Source organism: Podarcis bocagei (genome assembly GCF_964188305.1).
Source record: "Podarcis bocagei genome assembly, chromosome: 1".
In the NCBI taxonomy this organism is placed as follows: domain Eukaryota; kingdom Metazoa; phylum Chordata; class Lepidosauria; order Squamata; family Lacertidae; genus Podarcis; species Podarcis bocagei.
Window position 1 is genome coordinate 69191050 of NC_138125.1, and position 15523 is coordinate 69206572.

Consider the following 15523-nt stretch of genomic DNA (forward strand, 5'->3'; position numbering starts at 1 on the left):
GTTGATGTCACAAAGATCAGTTGTAGTTGGAAACCACAGCGTCGTACTTCCAGGTAGTGTCCCAGAGCACTTTAGAGAAGTAGGTACCGTATTTTTCGCCCTATAGGACGCACTTTTTCCCCTCCAAAAATGAAGGGGAAATGTGTGTGCGTCCTATGGGGCGAATGCAGGCTTTTGCTGAAGCCTGGAGAGCGAGGGGGGTCTGTGCGCACCGACCCCCATCGCTCTCTAGGCTTCAGGAAGCTATCCGCTAGCCGTGGGAGACCCAGCTCTCCCACAGCTAGCGGAGAGCTTGCCTGCACCCAGAGGCTTGGGGCGTGCTGAGCTCAGCACGCCTCAAGCTTCGGACTCTGCACAGCGCTCCGCTAGCCGTGGGAGAGCCGCACGACTCCCACGGCTTGCGGATAGCAGCCTGTTCTGGGGGCTGGGGTCGGGGGAAGCTCGGGCCTCCCCTGCCCCAGCCCTGCACCTGGGGGGGAAATAAATTCCCCCCCCCTTTATTTCTCCCCCCCAAAAAACTAGGTGCGTCCTATGGGCCGGTGCGTCCTATGGGGCGAAAAATACGGTAATTTGAAGAAACATTGTCTTCCATCTGCAACTGAATATAATCTTAAGAGGTTAACCGTTTATTTGCTTATGATGCAGCAAAGGCATCTGATTAATTCTCACACTTCTGACCTGTCTGTTATTCAAAAACGGTACATCCAATTGGAATAGTTATTCTTCTTTCTTCACTGCAAAGAAGAGAACTTCTGTATTTGGAGGGTGGATAGGTACTTTTTAACTTTTTTTTTGTATACACGCAGGCAAAAATAATGGTATCACACCCTCCAATTAAATAACAGAAGCCCAACAAGCATTTGTAAACAAAGTCTAAAACACAATGTCTTCCTGTTAAGTCAGCCAAGGCTTTCCTTCAAGCCTGAATAGAAAAAAGGCATTGCTGGGCCTGGGGGAGTGATATACCATCACTTTGGGATGGACGGACAGATGATCAATGATGTCAGAACTCTTTGAATAAATTAAGAACTGGAGTACAGCTTCACCAAATTCTCTTAGTAGTGGGTAAAAACATATGGAAGGTGGTCTCTTTAAAGTGGCACAAGTCACTTCAGGCTTTGAAGTTCTACACCAACACTCTGAATTACTCTGTGAAGCTGATAGGCAGGCAGAGCAGTTGCTGCAGCAAGAGTTTTGCACCATCCCAATACCCCACATGAGAAAGGACCACCATCACATAGAAAGCACATTTCAGTAGTTATCACTAGGGGCTGCATAGATGGTACTTAAACTTTTCCAGATATGGATAGAGGTAACAGATGTGCTGCAGAAATTCATTCTCCTCATAAATCTGTTACCTGCTTAAGTTTAGGAATTACTCTCAGTGACAGTCAACTAAGGGTAAGAAAATGTGAACAGCCATGAGTAGCCCACCACCTTCCCAAGTCAAAGTACACTACTCAGCATTTCAATGCAGACCTATGCGGGGTCTTACCTTACCTGCTGTGCATATTGTTCCACATCATCCTCAATTAAGCCACAACCACTCCAATACATTGTGATTAGGCAGAATGGACTGAAAATCTAACTGTGCAACTTTGACAGAATTAGGCCTTGTCACCTCTTGAAATTAAAATGGTTCAGAACTGTAAGACAGATACGTTTCTTAGACAGGAGTCCCAAGTAGCCCATGTTAAAAATTATGTTAAAGGGCTCCTTTAGAATTGTAACTAGCCAAACCCATTGTACCCCATCTTCCCATTGACCGACAAAAAAAGGGGGGGTTAAAACCATAATTACAAGAGAAAACACTGTTATATGCAAGTTAAGACCATGCCATATCAACGGTTTTTATTTAAAGCCTTAAAATTGAACTGTTGTTACTATTCATGTAGACAAATCTTGGGAGTTCACAAAGATCAAACAGATTTCAATTGCAGCAACATGATACAGTACAAAAAGCTGATGCGTCAGGAAACTGGGATCTCAAGCTATGTAAGGCATGGAGCTCAGTGTGGATCAGAATATCTCTTAAGATACAAACCATTTGGAATCTGTCCTGGGTCATCTGCATTCTTTTTTAAAACTGATGAGTAGCAATAAACACTTAGCCGAAGAGAAGAGCTGTGAATCTGTGTGAGCCGGGCTGCTTGTACCATTTAGCCCACATTCTCTCTTATGTTTCAGATACTTTTCTATATTTGCTTTGATCCACTTATCTTTCTCTCTCCACACACCCCCAGCAAGCTGTACTCAGCATACTATTGCTTGTAAGCAACCAAGAAAATCACTGTTACTGGACGGCATATATATGCTGCATAAAAGGTTCTTAAACATGATTGCCTATTCTAGCAATCATTTCCTCCTTTTTCTGGGATGAGTGTTAGTCTGACAGGCTCAGAATATCCAGAGATCCTTTAAAATAAAAACAAAAACCTTCTACTCATCTAGACTAGACGAAAATTAAGTTTTAAAATTAGTATTAATATGTGGTGGTGTTATTTTTAGAAATATTCCATATATTTAAAGTTTCAAGATTACGTGAATGTCAGCTCATTTTTCAGTGAAAGAAGCAACACTGACCTTTCCCCCCTGTGCCTCATTTCTACCAAACTTCTACTCCAGTACAGAAAGTAAAATTTGTGTATCTCATCCCATCTAAGGTCCTGTACTGCCTGAATAACGTGACAAGTAAAGAAAGACCTTTATGCACTTCCACCTTAAATAAGTAGTTAAATGGTTGGATGGAACTAGCTGAATCCACTTTGTTTCATTCAAGCTTAAATACAATGTAGAAAATGAAGACACTAATAAAAAAATGGTTAGGCCTGTAATCTTATGCATGCTTACTTAGAAGGTCCCAGAGGGGGGGGGGGACGACTCTTGAGTACTCAGAGAGACGCTGAGTAAATATGCACAAAATTGCTCGTGTGAGTGAAATTCAACATTAGCCATTTTCAGAATACATCCACTGAAATCAATTGCCTTAAGTAACTTGTCCATTGATTTCAGGCAGTCTACTATGCATGATTTAGTCAGATTTCACCCTGAAGTAACCATGCAATGTTAAATTTCTTCAATTTAGGGTTTTATATTAGTACTCATTGGTAATAGGGTTTCATGTGACCTTTAGCATATGACTGTAATATGTACAGCATATACATAGCATATATGTAGCCTTGGAAGAGAGCCCAAGAGTTCTCTAGTCCAACCCCTTGCAATGCAGGAATCTCAATTAGATCATACATGACAGATGGCCATCCAACCTCAGTTTAAAAAACTCCAAGGAAGGAGAGTCCACCACCTCTCATGGGAGTCTGTTCCACTGTCAAACAGCTCTTACAGTCAGAAAGTTCTTCCTGATGTTTAGTCGGAATCTCCTTTTTTGTAACTTGAATCCATTGGTTCAAGGTGCTAGCTTCCAGAGCAGGAGAAAACAAACTTGCTCCATATGACAGCCCTTTAGATATTTGAATATGACTATACATGCAACTTTAGACATTTTGAAATGAGATTTTGCTACTAATTTCTATTTCAAAGCACAAAATGTTTTAAGTTAAAGTTTCTACACAGCTTAAACAACTTGATAAATTCAACAAACATCATATTCAGGAATTTGTTTATTTTTGGTTTACAAACAAAGGCACCCAATATTTCTATTTTATAAAAGCTTATGATTTAAAATTTTGTTTTCAGAATCTGTTCCTACAGCAGAAAGCTACATTGCAGGGTAATGTTCTTCTATGGTCCCAAATTTTAAAGTTCTGGCACACCTTCTGAGTGATCCATTTCAGAATGCTCTTCTCTCACTTTAGACTGGATAGTTTCTTCAAGTCAATTAGACTTTTCAGACTAATACCCAAAATTGTGAATCTTGTTTATTTTAATTAACAAGTCTGAAATTACTGAAGTTGCAACATTAGTATGAACACCAAAACTGAAGGAACCTTTACAATCTAGATTTATGTGGAATGCTAGAACATTATTGCGACATAGTTATGTTATTTCTTTGTATGATAAAACTAGGTAACCATTCAAATTAAATGGAAATCCTAGGAATCCAATATGGCAGCCATACTGGAAGTTAAACTAGTGTGGAAAATTAAACAATATTCTATCAGTTATTCAGAGATCTTTTAAAATCGTAGTATGGATCCTGGTGCAATTTTCTCAGCTGCATTAGCTTCAGGAGTAAGCAGTAATTTGTTCCATAAAAACAGTACAGTGAGAAAATGAACTCAGCATCTAAGCATCTTACAATTGCCTCTCACCAAGTTCAACCACACACACACGTACATATATACACAAATCAAAGTGGCTTGTTGGGTTCCAGGCACCTTGTGCAAAAGTTTACAACGTACTAAAATGCCAAGTAAATATTCAAGTTCAATGAGAAAGAATTAGGGGAGCAGCTGTAGCAGATACAGTAGGAATATTGCACCCAACTGTAAAACCTTAAATCACTAAATCCACAATTTATTGTATTCCAACACTGTAACACCAGACTCACACACTTCTTAATAGTGTGGACTTCGACTATGTAACATTTTGTATCCCTGGAAAATTATATGCAGATCTTTTTTTAGAAAAAAACAACAACTGTACATTAAAGTACTTAATAAGATAAAATATTTAAACTTCAGCAAGGAAGCTCTCTCTCCAAAATCAGATGCACATTTGCATGAAAGAAGTTATATTTCCACAGCAGCAAGACATGCTCTATATGTGGAATTATAAGTATAGGATGCATGTGCTTCGCGTAACTCCTATAGTTCATTCAGGATTCATTCACAATTTACTTAGGCATATTAATAAAAAAAAAAACCCCAGGTATAATAGAAGTTAATCGGTTGCAACCACACAGGTATGGTAGATTATATCAAATAAAAAGAATGTTAATGATAGCAGAGAATTGTATGTAACTATGTTTTATAGAGTAAGATTTTAATATTATATGTACTTAATTAAATCTTAGAGCAAGGACTGTTGTAAATGCATTTTTCCTGGTAAAGCAACATGCAGAAAAATACATTTAACCTAGAACCTATTCAGTTATTTATATTTTCTTTATTTCTATTTTCACCATTCCCCAAACTGTGCTGAGTTTTATTTAGTATAAATATCAATTTCACCCCTTCAGAAGTAGTGCTCGATAATTTGGTTTAAAATTCTGTAGGTAATTTAAGAAATGTGGCATTTCGTAAACAGATTTATGCTCTAAATCACTGAATAAAATTTCAAAGTTCCTGATTTCTTCTGCAATAAAAGGAAAATACTAGTGACTTGTAATGATGTGGTTCCCTTGTGTGCAACTTACAAGGGATAAATTCACCTCTTTCCTTGGCCATACAAACAGTTCTAAGCCACAAGTCAGAAAAACATGCAGAGAAAAATGCTGTATACTAGCTGCAGTTTTCCCCTTGAAGGATCCCTGCTTTTTCAAGTCAAGGGATTGGAAAGGAGGAGAGAAGAATAAAAGACTAACGAATGCCCAACTCACAATCATTTACAAAGATACCTCTCTCATAAGAATAACCAGACAAACCAGTTGCAATTTTAAAGTCTCAAATAAATAGCTCTACCATCTAAGCCAATAATTTGTTCACCTTAACTAAACACACTTATTTGCAATAAAAATTAAGTTTACTATGTTAAGGCAGATTTTAATTTCAATGCATTCCAGAATTGCACAGTTACACTGGTCAGTGGCCTAAAGTTCTTCCTCATACAGAGATATTAAATTCATTTGGATATTTAACCTACATATTTGCCTAATGACAGATTGATCCAGTACCAGCCATATGATCTCCACAGAAATACACAATTAAGCATCACGTGTACTGTACTGTATTTCACAATCCAGATCTAATATTTCATGTTTTTACAAAAGACGAGATGAGTAGGTACATTTTAGGGCTTTATGCCATTAGACCACCATATGCATAGATGTCCTAATTCTAGAATTGCCATCTTTAATATCTCATAGTGCTGGATGCTCTGAAGTAAGAGAGAAACTTGTAACAGAGGCTAACGACAAAATACCAGATGTTTCTTGCCATTTGTGATCTTGCAATGAAAATACGCCAGATGAGGATCACAAGCACTGTATTGAAGCCATAACGAATGTTCCTTAGCCTAGGAAAGCAAGGAAAAACAAGATGTGAAAAACATAGGCTGACCCACAAGTAAAGTTAACAACTGTAAGATGAATTGGCACTTGATGCCCGCCCCTGTTGACTAATAAATTGAGAAGTCTAACAATCAGCTACTTGTATAAAGTATGCATTATACAATAAGCCAGCCTTTGCCAACCTGGTGCCCTCCAGATCTTTAGGTCATGCTGGCTGGAGCCGATGGAAGTCTGGAGTCTTAAAAATCTGAAGAGCATCACATTACCTATTCCTGCAATAAGGAAATAAGCTGCATCTTTTACCAGTAGATGTTTTCTTTCATGTTTGTCATAGTAGTCCCTACAGATAACCCAACCAGTAACGTTTTCAGCTAAGAAATGCCTGGCTCTGGTTTGCAAACTGGAGGGAAAATATCAGGAATTCCCCCAGAATTCCTTACCCACCAATCCAGGAGTGGTTTCTAGAAGACGGGTACATAACTTACAAGTGTTGTGAGAAAGGAAGGGGAACAGTTCTCCTTTCTTCACTGCATACCAATGCAATCTCAGAGCACAAATCCAAGCCTCAAATTATTCTTTACTATAGTAAAACTAAAAGTAGCTAGGAGATTTGTGGCCAGATTGATCATACTTTTGGAAGCTGTTGTGAAGACAAACAGTGGCAAATGCGTTTTTTCAGCTGTAGTAGACACTTCTTGCTTAATGCCTATATGGTTTGGAAGGTAGACAACACAAAATGGAGTAAACATCCTAGTATATGTTATCTTTCTAGTCCGTAGATCTGGGTTTGATCAAATCCTGGGATAAGTTTAGAAACAACTTACCTAGGATTTTGAGAGAGGCAGCCTCAGAACTGGTAGAGCCTGCTACTGTTGACACCAAGAAAAGGGAAAGATAGCACCTCTGTGCAATGACCAAAATTTGCAGCAACTGTGTGTCCAACTAACACAGTTGTGAAACATGACAATTATACACAGACTGTGTGCTAAGGTTGTAAGGGCTAACAGTTAATGATAATTACTGAAGTATAAATGTGTAATAATCATGACTTGTCAACTAGCTGTAACAACAAGTCTTACAGTATTAAGCCAAACTTTACAAATGAAATGTAACTTTTAATTCTTAAGTCAAGAGCACAACAGATTAAACTGTTTCATAGCTAACATCGTGTAAGAATTTATGTGCACAATACATTCATGATTGCCAGTCCGAAGTAGAGTCCAGTTTTAATAAACACCTGGGCCAAAACCAGATTTCTAGAGACTCCTTGTGACAAGACTTGTCAGTGAACCAGCTGAGATGGTAAGCCTTCCCCTGTTAAACCCTACATGTTGCAAAATTGTTAGCTTAGCTGCTCACCTACATATAAAAATCATGTTATGTTATAGCACTGTATTTTATTTCATGTCACAATAGAGCATATGGGTAACTCTAGATTTTTTGTGGTGTCAACCTTTTTTTTTAAGCTACCCAATATTACCGCAACTTTTCCCCCAGTCAAATTTAATTAAGAAAAGCAACAAGAATGGTGGGGTCAACCAGGAGATTAAATTTTCCATTTGTACAGGTTTATGTACTTTACATTGTGTGATATTTTGACTTCTATGATATCACAGAAGCTATACTGGTATACTCCAAAAGGAAAATTATCAGTAAACTTTAACACCTTCCCTCAGGTATTATATCTGCATGACAATTCTTTGATCCCAAAACCAGACGGATACAGCATTGCCCTCCTCTGCACCAGACATTAAAAGAGGCAGTAAGGTTTCAATTGGCATTACCTTCTAAAAAGTAAAGAATAAAGGTTGAGGGCAGAACCTGAAATCATGCTATGGTGAATTTCCCATCAGCACAAGCACCGCAGCTTGCCAAACAGAACAATATCCTCTCTCGTGTGATGTTATGGAGGCTCTCCTGACACCTGCCCCCACAAGTCAAATTCTTTAGGAGGTATACTAGAAGAAGGAAAAGCTCTGTTGAACAAGTGGAAGCCCTTGTACAGAGCTTGCACCGATTGGACTTGTTAGGTAAAATCCACCCATAAACTATACATACTTATTCAAGTGTTTCCGAGCTGCTGGGAGACCAGACATTTCCTCGTTCAATACATATTTCTTCGTTCCCATGCAGTAATTTTCCATATATTCTGCCCAGTGTAGTTGTCGAACATCAAAATTAAAGGTCTGTCACAAAAAGAACGAACAGTATTATGCCAAACTTCACAAATGAAATGTAACTTCATTCTTAAGTCAAGAGCACAACAGATGAAACTGTTTCATAGTTTATCAGCAACGCTGGGCAGAGGAATGCTGTGCTGCTCTGCAGCCACCAAAACCTACCATACCCGGATTGCTTCTCCGCCAGTGATTGAAGCAGCAGGGCAGGTGGGGGCGCCACCACTTTCATTTCCACTCCCTGAGGTGTCTAGCATTGTAAATTAGTTTTTATAAAAGTTAAGGCAAAGAAAGGAACCAAGCACACGATTATACTATAGCTTGATTTTCTCCTATTTTCCCTATCAGCTATTCTTTCTTTGAAAAGCTTGACATGTCAATAGTACAGTGAGTAAGTCATTGCTAAGACAAAAACAAATGTAACTTGCCTTTTTGTCTTCAGGACTCAGCTGGCTCATGAGCATATTGACGTTATCTGTGTTCCATTCCCAAGAATTACTGGTGAAATATTCTAGCAACATCATAGCCTTGTGAAGACGTGTTATTGTTTTCATCATCCTACAGTTCAGGGAAAGATGTTATTCAAGAAAATGACATTTGAAAAACTACATGTCTAAACTCAGATCCTCTAATTGGCTCCCAACCCCAAGGCACTCAAGTATATTTAATATAACTAGAATATTTCTGCATTGCATTTTAATAAATATTTTAAGGAAAATGATGAACTACATGCTTAGACAGTATATTGAAAACTAGATTATAGAGAGAGATTTAATATGAAGTAGATAGAGTTAAAGAAGAAGAGAAATACTATCTAGTAGTTTTCATTGCCGAGTCAAGAGGGGAAACACTGGATTCAAAAATTTATCTGTAGCTTTCTGGCTTGACCAAAGCTTAGCCTCAATCTACAAAGGACAAACTCTAGAGACAGATGCCCTTTCTCTATTTCTCCACCACTCCCAGAAAACTATTTCTGTGGATAGCATCAAAGGGCAGCTCCCCTGAAACAGAAAGTGCCCCTGAGTATAATTCTCACACAAATAATATGTCGGGTATTTATTTGAGAATCAACACACCAGATGCCCGCTCCCATTATTCCAGAGGCCAATAAGGAAAGTTTACATTACAAAACAATTCTCCTTTCCAATATCATCACAGGTTACACCAACTGATGCAATGCAGTATGCTAGTTCAGATGTAAGGGTTTGCTACATAATATGCAGAAATATTCTATCCATGTTCATTGCCTACCTGGGGCAACAATGAATAATTTGTCTGAATACAGTGCATTCTATTATTAGGATCAATATGGAAAGCAGCTTTTCTATTTTAAAAAATATGTTTATGTATAAATTTGAATCCAGGAAACTGAATATTCATTTTTTAAATACATTTTTAGGGAAAATTAAGTTATGGTGCATATTGTCTTCTTAGAGCAACAACTTATTCCACTGGCACCGGCTAGCCACAGCCAAGAGCATACAGTGAACCTACACATACATTTCCAGCCTGATCCTTAAAATGGAAGGCACTGATGATAAAGAGCAAAGAAGATGAAAAGGGGAAAGGGACGAGAAAATAAAACCAGCATCTGTATGAAACAGCTTTAGGAAAGACTGTGGTTGTTTGCCTATACTGAGAAGGATGGTCAAATTCTACTGTGTGTAAAATATTTTATAATTTAAATAAAAGAAGTATGTTTGGGGGAAAGCTATTTAACAGGAAGAACTACATCCCAAATACAAATAACTACCTACCAGAAAAGCAATACAAGACAATGAAACTATGCAACACTTTTTCCTATTAGGATTTTTTTAATATACATTTCTTCTAAGGACCTAAAATGTGTCTGAACTACAACAAGGGAACTTGTGCAGCTCACCCATATTATGAAAAGCTTAGCCAGAGCTCTTCTTTCCAAACATTCATAAGCACAAAATTCAGAAGAACAGAAAAATACTGACTATAAAGATTTTTAGCAGTAATAAAAAAAATGCATTAAATTCAAGTACACTTGAAGTTAAGGACGCAAGCTTACTAAGAGTGACTATTTTACTTCCTAGATGAACAATTTTGAGTTTCAATTCCCCGGGCGACATCCAATGGGGCTTCTCACCAGCAGAATTGATTTCTTCTGGCATGACAGGAGTTCCTCTTCCCCTCCCTGAACTGCCTCAAAATCTGCTCTGGAGGGCTGTGAGTCACTGGACCAGAGTTGGAGAGGAGGAAAGAGAAAGTCTGCTCTCACAGACTTCGCTCTCCCCTGGCTACACTTTCAAGGCACTCCACAAAAGGAAGTAAGTGGGAGTATTGGTAACTTGGTACTTTTTGCTATGAAATAAATGCTGCTGATTTAAGCTAACCACAACTGTGTCCGCTGTACCAAATACCCTCCTCTCCCCCCCACACATGCTACTGCACCAGTGAGAGGTTAAGCAGTATAACTGCTGTGCCAATGCAGTATCACATACTTTGGTACTATATTGCACTAGCAAGTCACCAAGCATGCTGTGATTTTAACCTAAGAACCTCGCTGGATCAGATAAAAGACTCGTCCAGTCAAGTGTCCTGGTCTTACTGTGTCAACCAGATGCCTATAAAAAGCTGACAAGCAGGATATGAGTGTAGTATCACGCTCCTGTTTGTGATCCACCATACTGCCTCTGATATTGGAAGCAATATAGCCATTGTGACAGTGCCCATTGATAGCCCTATCCTCCACCCATTTGTCTGATCTACTTTTAAGCTGTTCAAATTGATGGCGATCATTACATCTTTTGGTAGTGAAACCCAGTTTATAACTATGCGCTGTCTGAAGCACTTCCCTCTTCTCTGCACTGAATCTCCAACCATCCAGCTTCAATGGATGAACATAGCTTCTAGTATTAAGCAGGGGGGCATATATGTGGGCCAGATTCAACCAAAGACTTCTGCTAGGGCAACGGCACTTCCCCTCCTTCCCCTAGTTGCTCCTAGAGGGGTTGGGAGAACCCCCAGAACAGCACAGGGGAGATGACAAGGGGGAAACCTACCATCTGGCAAGCTGAAATGATTTCACTAACACAACGCTTGCCATAGTGCAATGTTGAATTCCTCCCTTAATCTTTAGCTTTCTCTTTAGAATGCTTTCATAGGTTAATTTTCATAGGAAATGAACTAATAAACCCACTGAAGACCACTGTTTGCAAAAAGCCTATATTGAGAAACGCCTTTGTGCATTGTGGAGTATTCTAATGTGTGCTGTCGGTCAACACAGACTGCTAGCTAGGTCTTTTACTGCAATTCTGAAGATTCCCTAAAATACGTTCAATATTCTCTCTTCAACCATAGGTGTAAAATCAGGAGTGGTAGGCAAACTGTTTCTATTGACGTTTTCCTACCATTACTGAACTAATGAGATACTGAGCAGTGCTAATCTCATAAGGAACTCGATGATGGTCTGGAAAAGTAACAAAAAACAGTACAAAGCTATGCATATCTAGCCAGAAGTAAGTCCCACTGAGTTCAATGAGCATTTACTCCCAGGTCATTTGTATAGCAGCAGCAGATGCCCTGTAGTTTCCAGATGTTGTTGGACTCAATCTCCCATCAGCCCCTGTCAGCCTGGCCAATGCCCATCCATAATGTAAAGGACTGAAGCCTAAAGTCTTGTACACAGATAAGAATCTTGTTCTACATACATAAATACATACATAAAATTTATGTAACTGACAAGAATGTTAAAGTTCTTCCAAAACCAGTAGAGCAAATTCCTCTGGATCAGTGCAACAGAGCAGAAGCATGCCTTTAGTGTAGCAAGTCTACTTTGATGGACCTGAGAAGCTGGTATTGGCAGCTGAGAGAATGGCATAAAGTCACCAAATTCCAAAGATGTAGGCATAATACTTGCCCATGCTTCCACAATAGCCATCAAGACAATACCACAAGCAATAAAGCATAACAAGCATTATTTCTGTGCATGAACTAACTTTTGGTAAAATATGCTGATGCTGTCACAGAACATGGACAAGTTTTATGCTGGAGCTTCTAAAGTCAATAGAGGACATACCAAAATATGCATTTGGTGGTTTTTTTAAAAAAAAAGTAGTAGTATTGCAAATGCTAATTTAACTTTGAAAAGAACAGAACTTGACAGTTCCTCTGTTCCCTCAGATCTCAGTGGTGGTGGTTGTGCAGTTTGAACATCCATTCTGCAAAAGAAAGCTTGAAAATCGTGCCATTTTAAAACTATAAAATAGGAAGAATAAAACTATGCAATTTTGACGAGTTAAAGTAAACTTTTTGCTTACTTAAAAAAGGTAGCCAGAAGAATTATAAGCCGAATGTCAGTGAGATAAAATGTGTTAAGTGACTTGTATCATCCATTAAAAAAACCACAAGTGCACCATGATTGTCATCTATATTTATACAGATGGCAATATATACATATATATTTATTTATCTCTTACGTCTCCTTGCCCTCCCATTCCATTTCAGCTTATAATTTCAATAACAGTGCTAGAGTGGAATGATTCAAAAGACTTAGAAAATGGCTGGGACTGTTAGATTCATTGTAAGAAAATGAACTTCAAACAATCACTAAGTCCTAAGAAACATCCAGCTCTTTTACTGTTATTGTTGATGTTTCTATTAGTAAATTTACAGAAGAAGCTCATGCCATTGATCTACACCGCCAAAAAGCTTCCATCACCTTTCCAGCAAAGTATTAGCCCTTTCCTTCTTACCACGGTTTCTGACCTGTCAACCTTAGAACAACATCGTATAACAACGCAGGAAGTATGTGACCGACTGTAGTCCAATAATGATGTTTAAGGGGGTTGGACTGGAGTTTAACATTGGGACGCCTTATTGCTTGTTCTAAAGGATTCCTCTTGAATGTCAAATTTATGTAACTCTCTGTAGGAAAAATAAGGGTCACAATGTTTTGAGCAGCTCTTGTTCAAAGAATGAACCCACAGTTAGGTAGCAAATTCAACAGCCTTGATGGTTTAGCTACTTAGCACATTATCCATACTACACCATTTTCATGGCCTGAAGTCAAACATCTCTGTGGATTTAGCGGCACATTCAATCATAATAACAAATAACATGTTGTTAATGTGTTAAATCGTGTAAACATGGGTTTGTCATGAGGAACAGAAGACAGAGCTAGTCACCATTACCTTGGGCTTCTTCCTGTAATCCTGAGGTAGATATCATACAGGAATGCTGGGGCCTTATGGCTTACAGCAATCCAGTAGTGATATAAAAGGTGATTGGAGGTTAGATTTACATTGGGCCGTCTGAAGGCCTGTTCGAGAGGGTTCCTCTTGAAAGTGGATATTACATGGTATTCTAAGAAAGAAAAGTTGTGTAACAGCTTTGATAATAACCATTTAAATGTAATGGACTTCCATGGACAAAACATACAAGTACTATTCTCAATGAATTAAAGCACATCTTTCGTACACATCTTTCACTAATTAGCAATGTTCAGCATTCATTCGGTTCAACTGTCAAGCCTAAGTAGTCTCTCTCACTGGAATTCTTTTGGTGCTTTTAAGTGCTCCACTACTGCAGCTTCATTTCCTTTTCTGTGCTCTCTCTGTTCCTCTTTCCTACTTAATTATTAACCTTGTGTTTGTAAATAATTGCAAATAGAGCTCCACTGGCTGATACTATGCTACGACCTATGTATCACACAACAATTTGTAAGTTGCATTACAGATTAACCCAACATTTTTAATTAGCTCAGGTATCAAACACATCTGAATTAAATTAAGGAATTGTTCATTAAGGTTTATTTTAGTTTCTCAGACTGAAGGCCTGAATCTGTAATCGTGTACTGTCTTAACCCAACTTCCAGTGAAACTAAAGAAGTATTCTTACAGTAAAAAGGAAGTCCTCCAGAAGAGGAAGATTTATGCACTGCTTTTGACATTTTGACTAGACAGAAAAGAAGATGGTAAAGAATAATGTTAAGATTATATGCAGGCTATTAATTGCCTGGGAAGAGATGCTGTAAAAAATAATAATCCAGGGATGTAAAACTTTAAACAAATTAAGTTAGTACGGTTAGAAATTGGAAAATAACTTAGTCCTACGTAACTGCTTTTTTTATATATCACTGATTCCTCAAAACTCAGCAAATCCCATTTTCTCACGGGCTGCAAGTCAGATATACTAGTTTTACCCACCCACCCCTATCCATCAACTGCTGCTACTCAATATCTAGCCTTGAAACATTTTTTTCTCCTTACAGCTTATCTTTCCATATTTTAAGCATTTAACTAATGCTCATTGCTTTTAACATTTTAGTGTAAGCCACTTTATGAGGTTTGCTTGAAAAGCTACACAGTGGTACCTTGGTTTTCGAACGGCTTGGCCCCCGAACAAATCGGCTCCTGAACGCCGCAAACCCAGAAGTAAGTGTTCTGGTTTGAGAATGTTTTTTGGAAGCCAAACGTCCGACGTGGCTTCCGCTTGACTGCAGGAAGGTCCTGCAGACAATCGGAAACCATGCCTTGACTTTCAAATGGTTTTGGGAGTCGAACGAATTAAGTTCGAGAACCAAGGTACCACTGTACATATAATGCCTGCAAACTCCACACTGGTGCAGAACTGCAACTATTGGCCCTCTTCCCTTTAAGAATAATTATAATGTGCTTTGCTCTGATGTTATAACTCTGATTAAAGTACTGCTATCAATTGTGGTCCAATACTTGAGTAAAACCAGGTGTGTGTATATACACTGTGCTAAAAAAATGTAGAAGCTGGGTACTAGTGCAGTTCAATTTGGTAGAAAAATTGAAATATGTGGGCTGAATAAGTTATGAAAATCTGCTTAATATTTACATTGTTCTGAGTTATTTATTTTATATTTTTCACCATTTTGCATATTTTGTTCTAGAATCAAGGTTAAAGCTAAAGGAGTTCTACAGACTACTGAGGCTCTGCCCTCAAACCACTGGTAAATCTCAATCACCATTCTGCCCTCTGTAATTTCAGCAGCTATTACCCTCACACTGAAACACTGCTTTGAAGCTGTTTAAGGGTTACATGTTCTCTCTGAAAACCTATGCATTTCTGTGGAACCACAGCACAAACACACACATCACTAAGTAAAGCCTCTTTTATACTATATTGTATTTTTATCACTTTTGTAATGCTTTAAAAAGGCAAATATATATATTTGAAATATTTGGTACACATTGCTCTAACACTATACGCATACACT

At 38.3% G+C, this 15523-nt stretch overlaps 1 protein-coding gene across 10 annotated transcripts in view; it reads right to left on the reverse strand.

Annotated features, from left to right (window-relative positions):
* Positions 1–3607: 3607 nt before the first annotated feature.
* The window catches only part of FAR1 (fatty acyl-CoA reductase 1), a 38622-nt gene continuing 26706 nt past the window's right edge, over positions 3608–15523 (reverse strand). For 8 of the 10 annotated variants that reach the window (XM_081198497.1, XM_081198500.1, XM_081198492.1 and 5 more), the window contains 4 exons: positions 13470–13641; positions 8736–8865; positions 8189–8316; positions 3608–6135 (listed from right to left, as the gene is read on the reverse strand). In XM_081198497.1, the coding sequence (XP_081054623.1) occupies positions 5973–6135; positions 8189–8316; positions 8736–8865; positions 13470–13641 (593 nt within the window). In that variant the 3' untranslated portion in view covers positions 3608–5972. Of the gene's footprint in view, positions 6136–8188; positions 8317–8735; positions 8866–13031; positions 13204–13469; positions 13642–15523 lie in introns of all 10 variants that reach the window. The other 2 variants (XM_081198501.1, XM_081198499.1) reach the window with 1 other exon arrangement.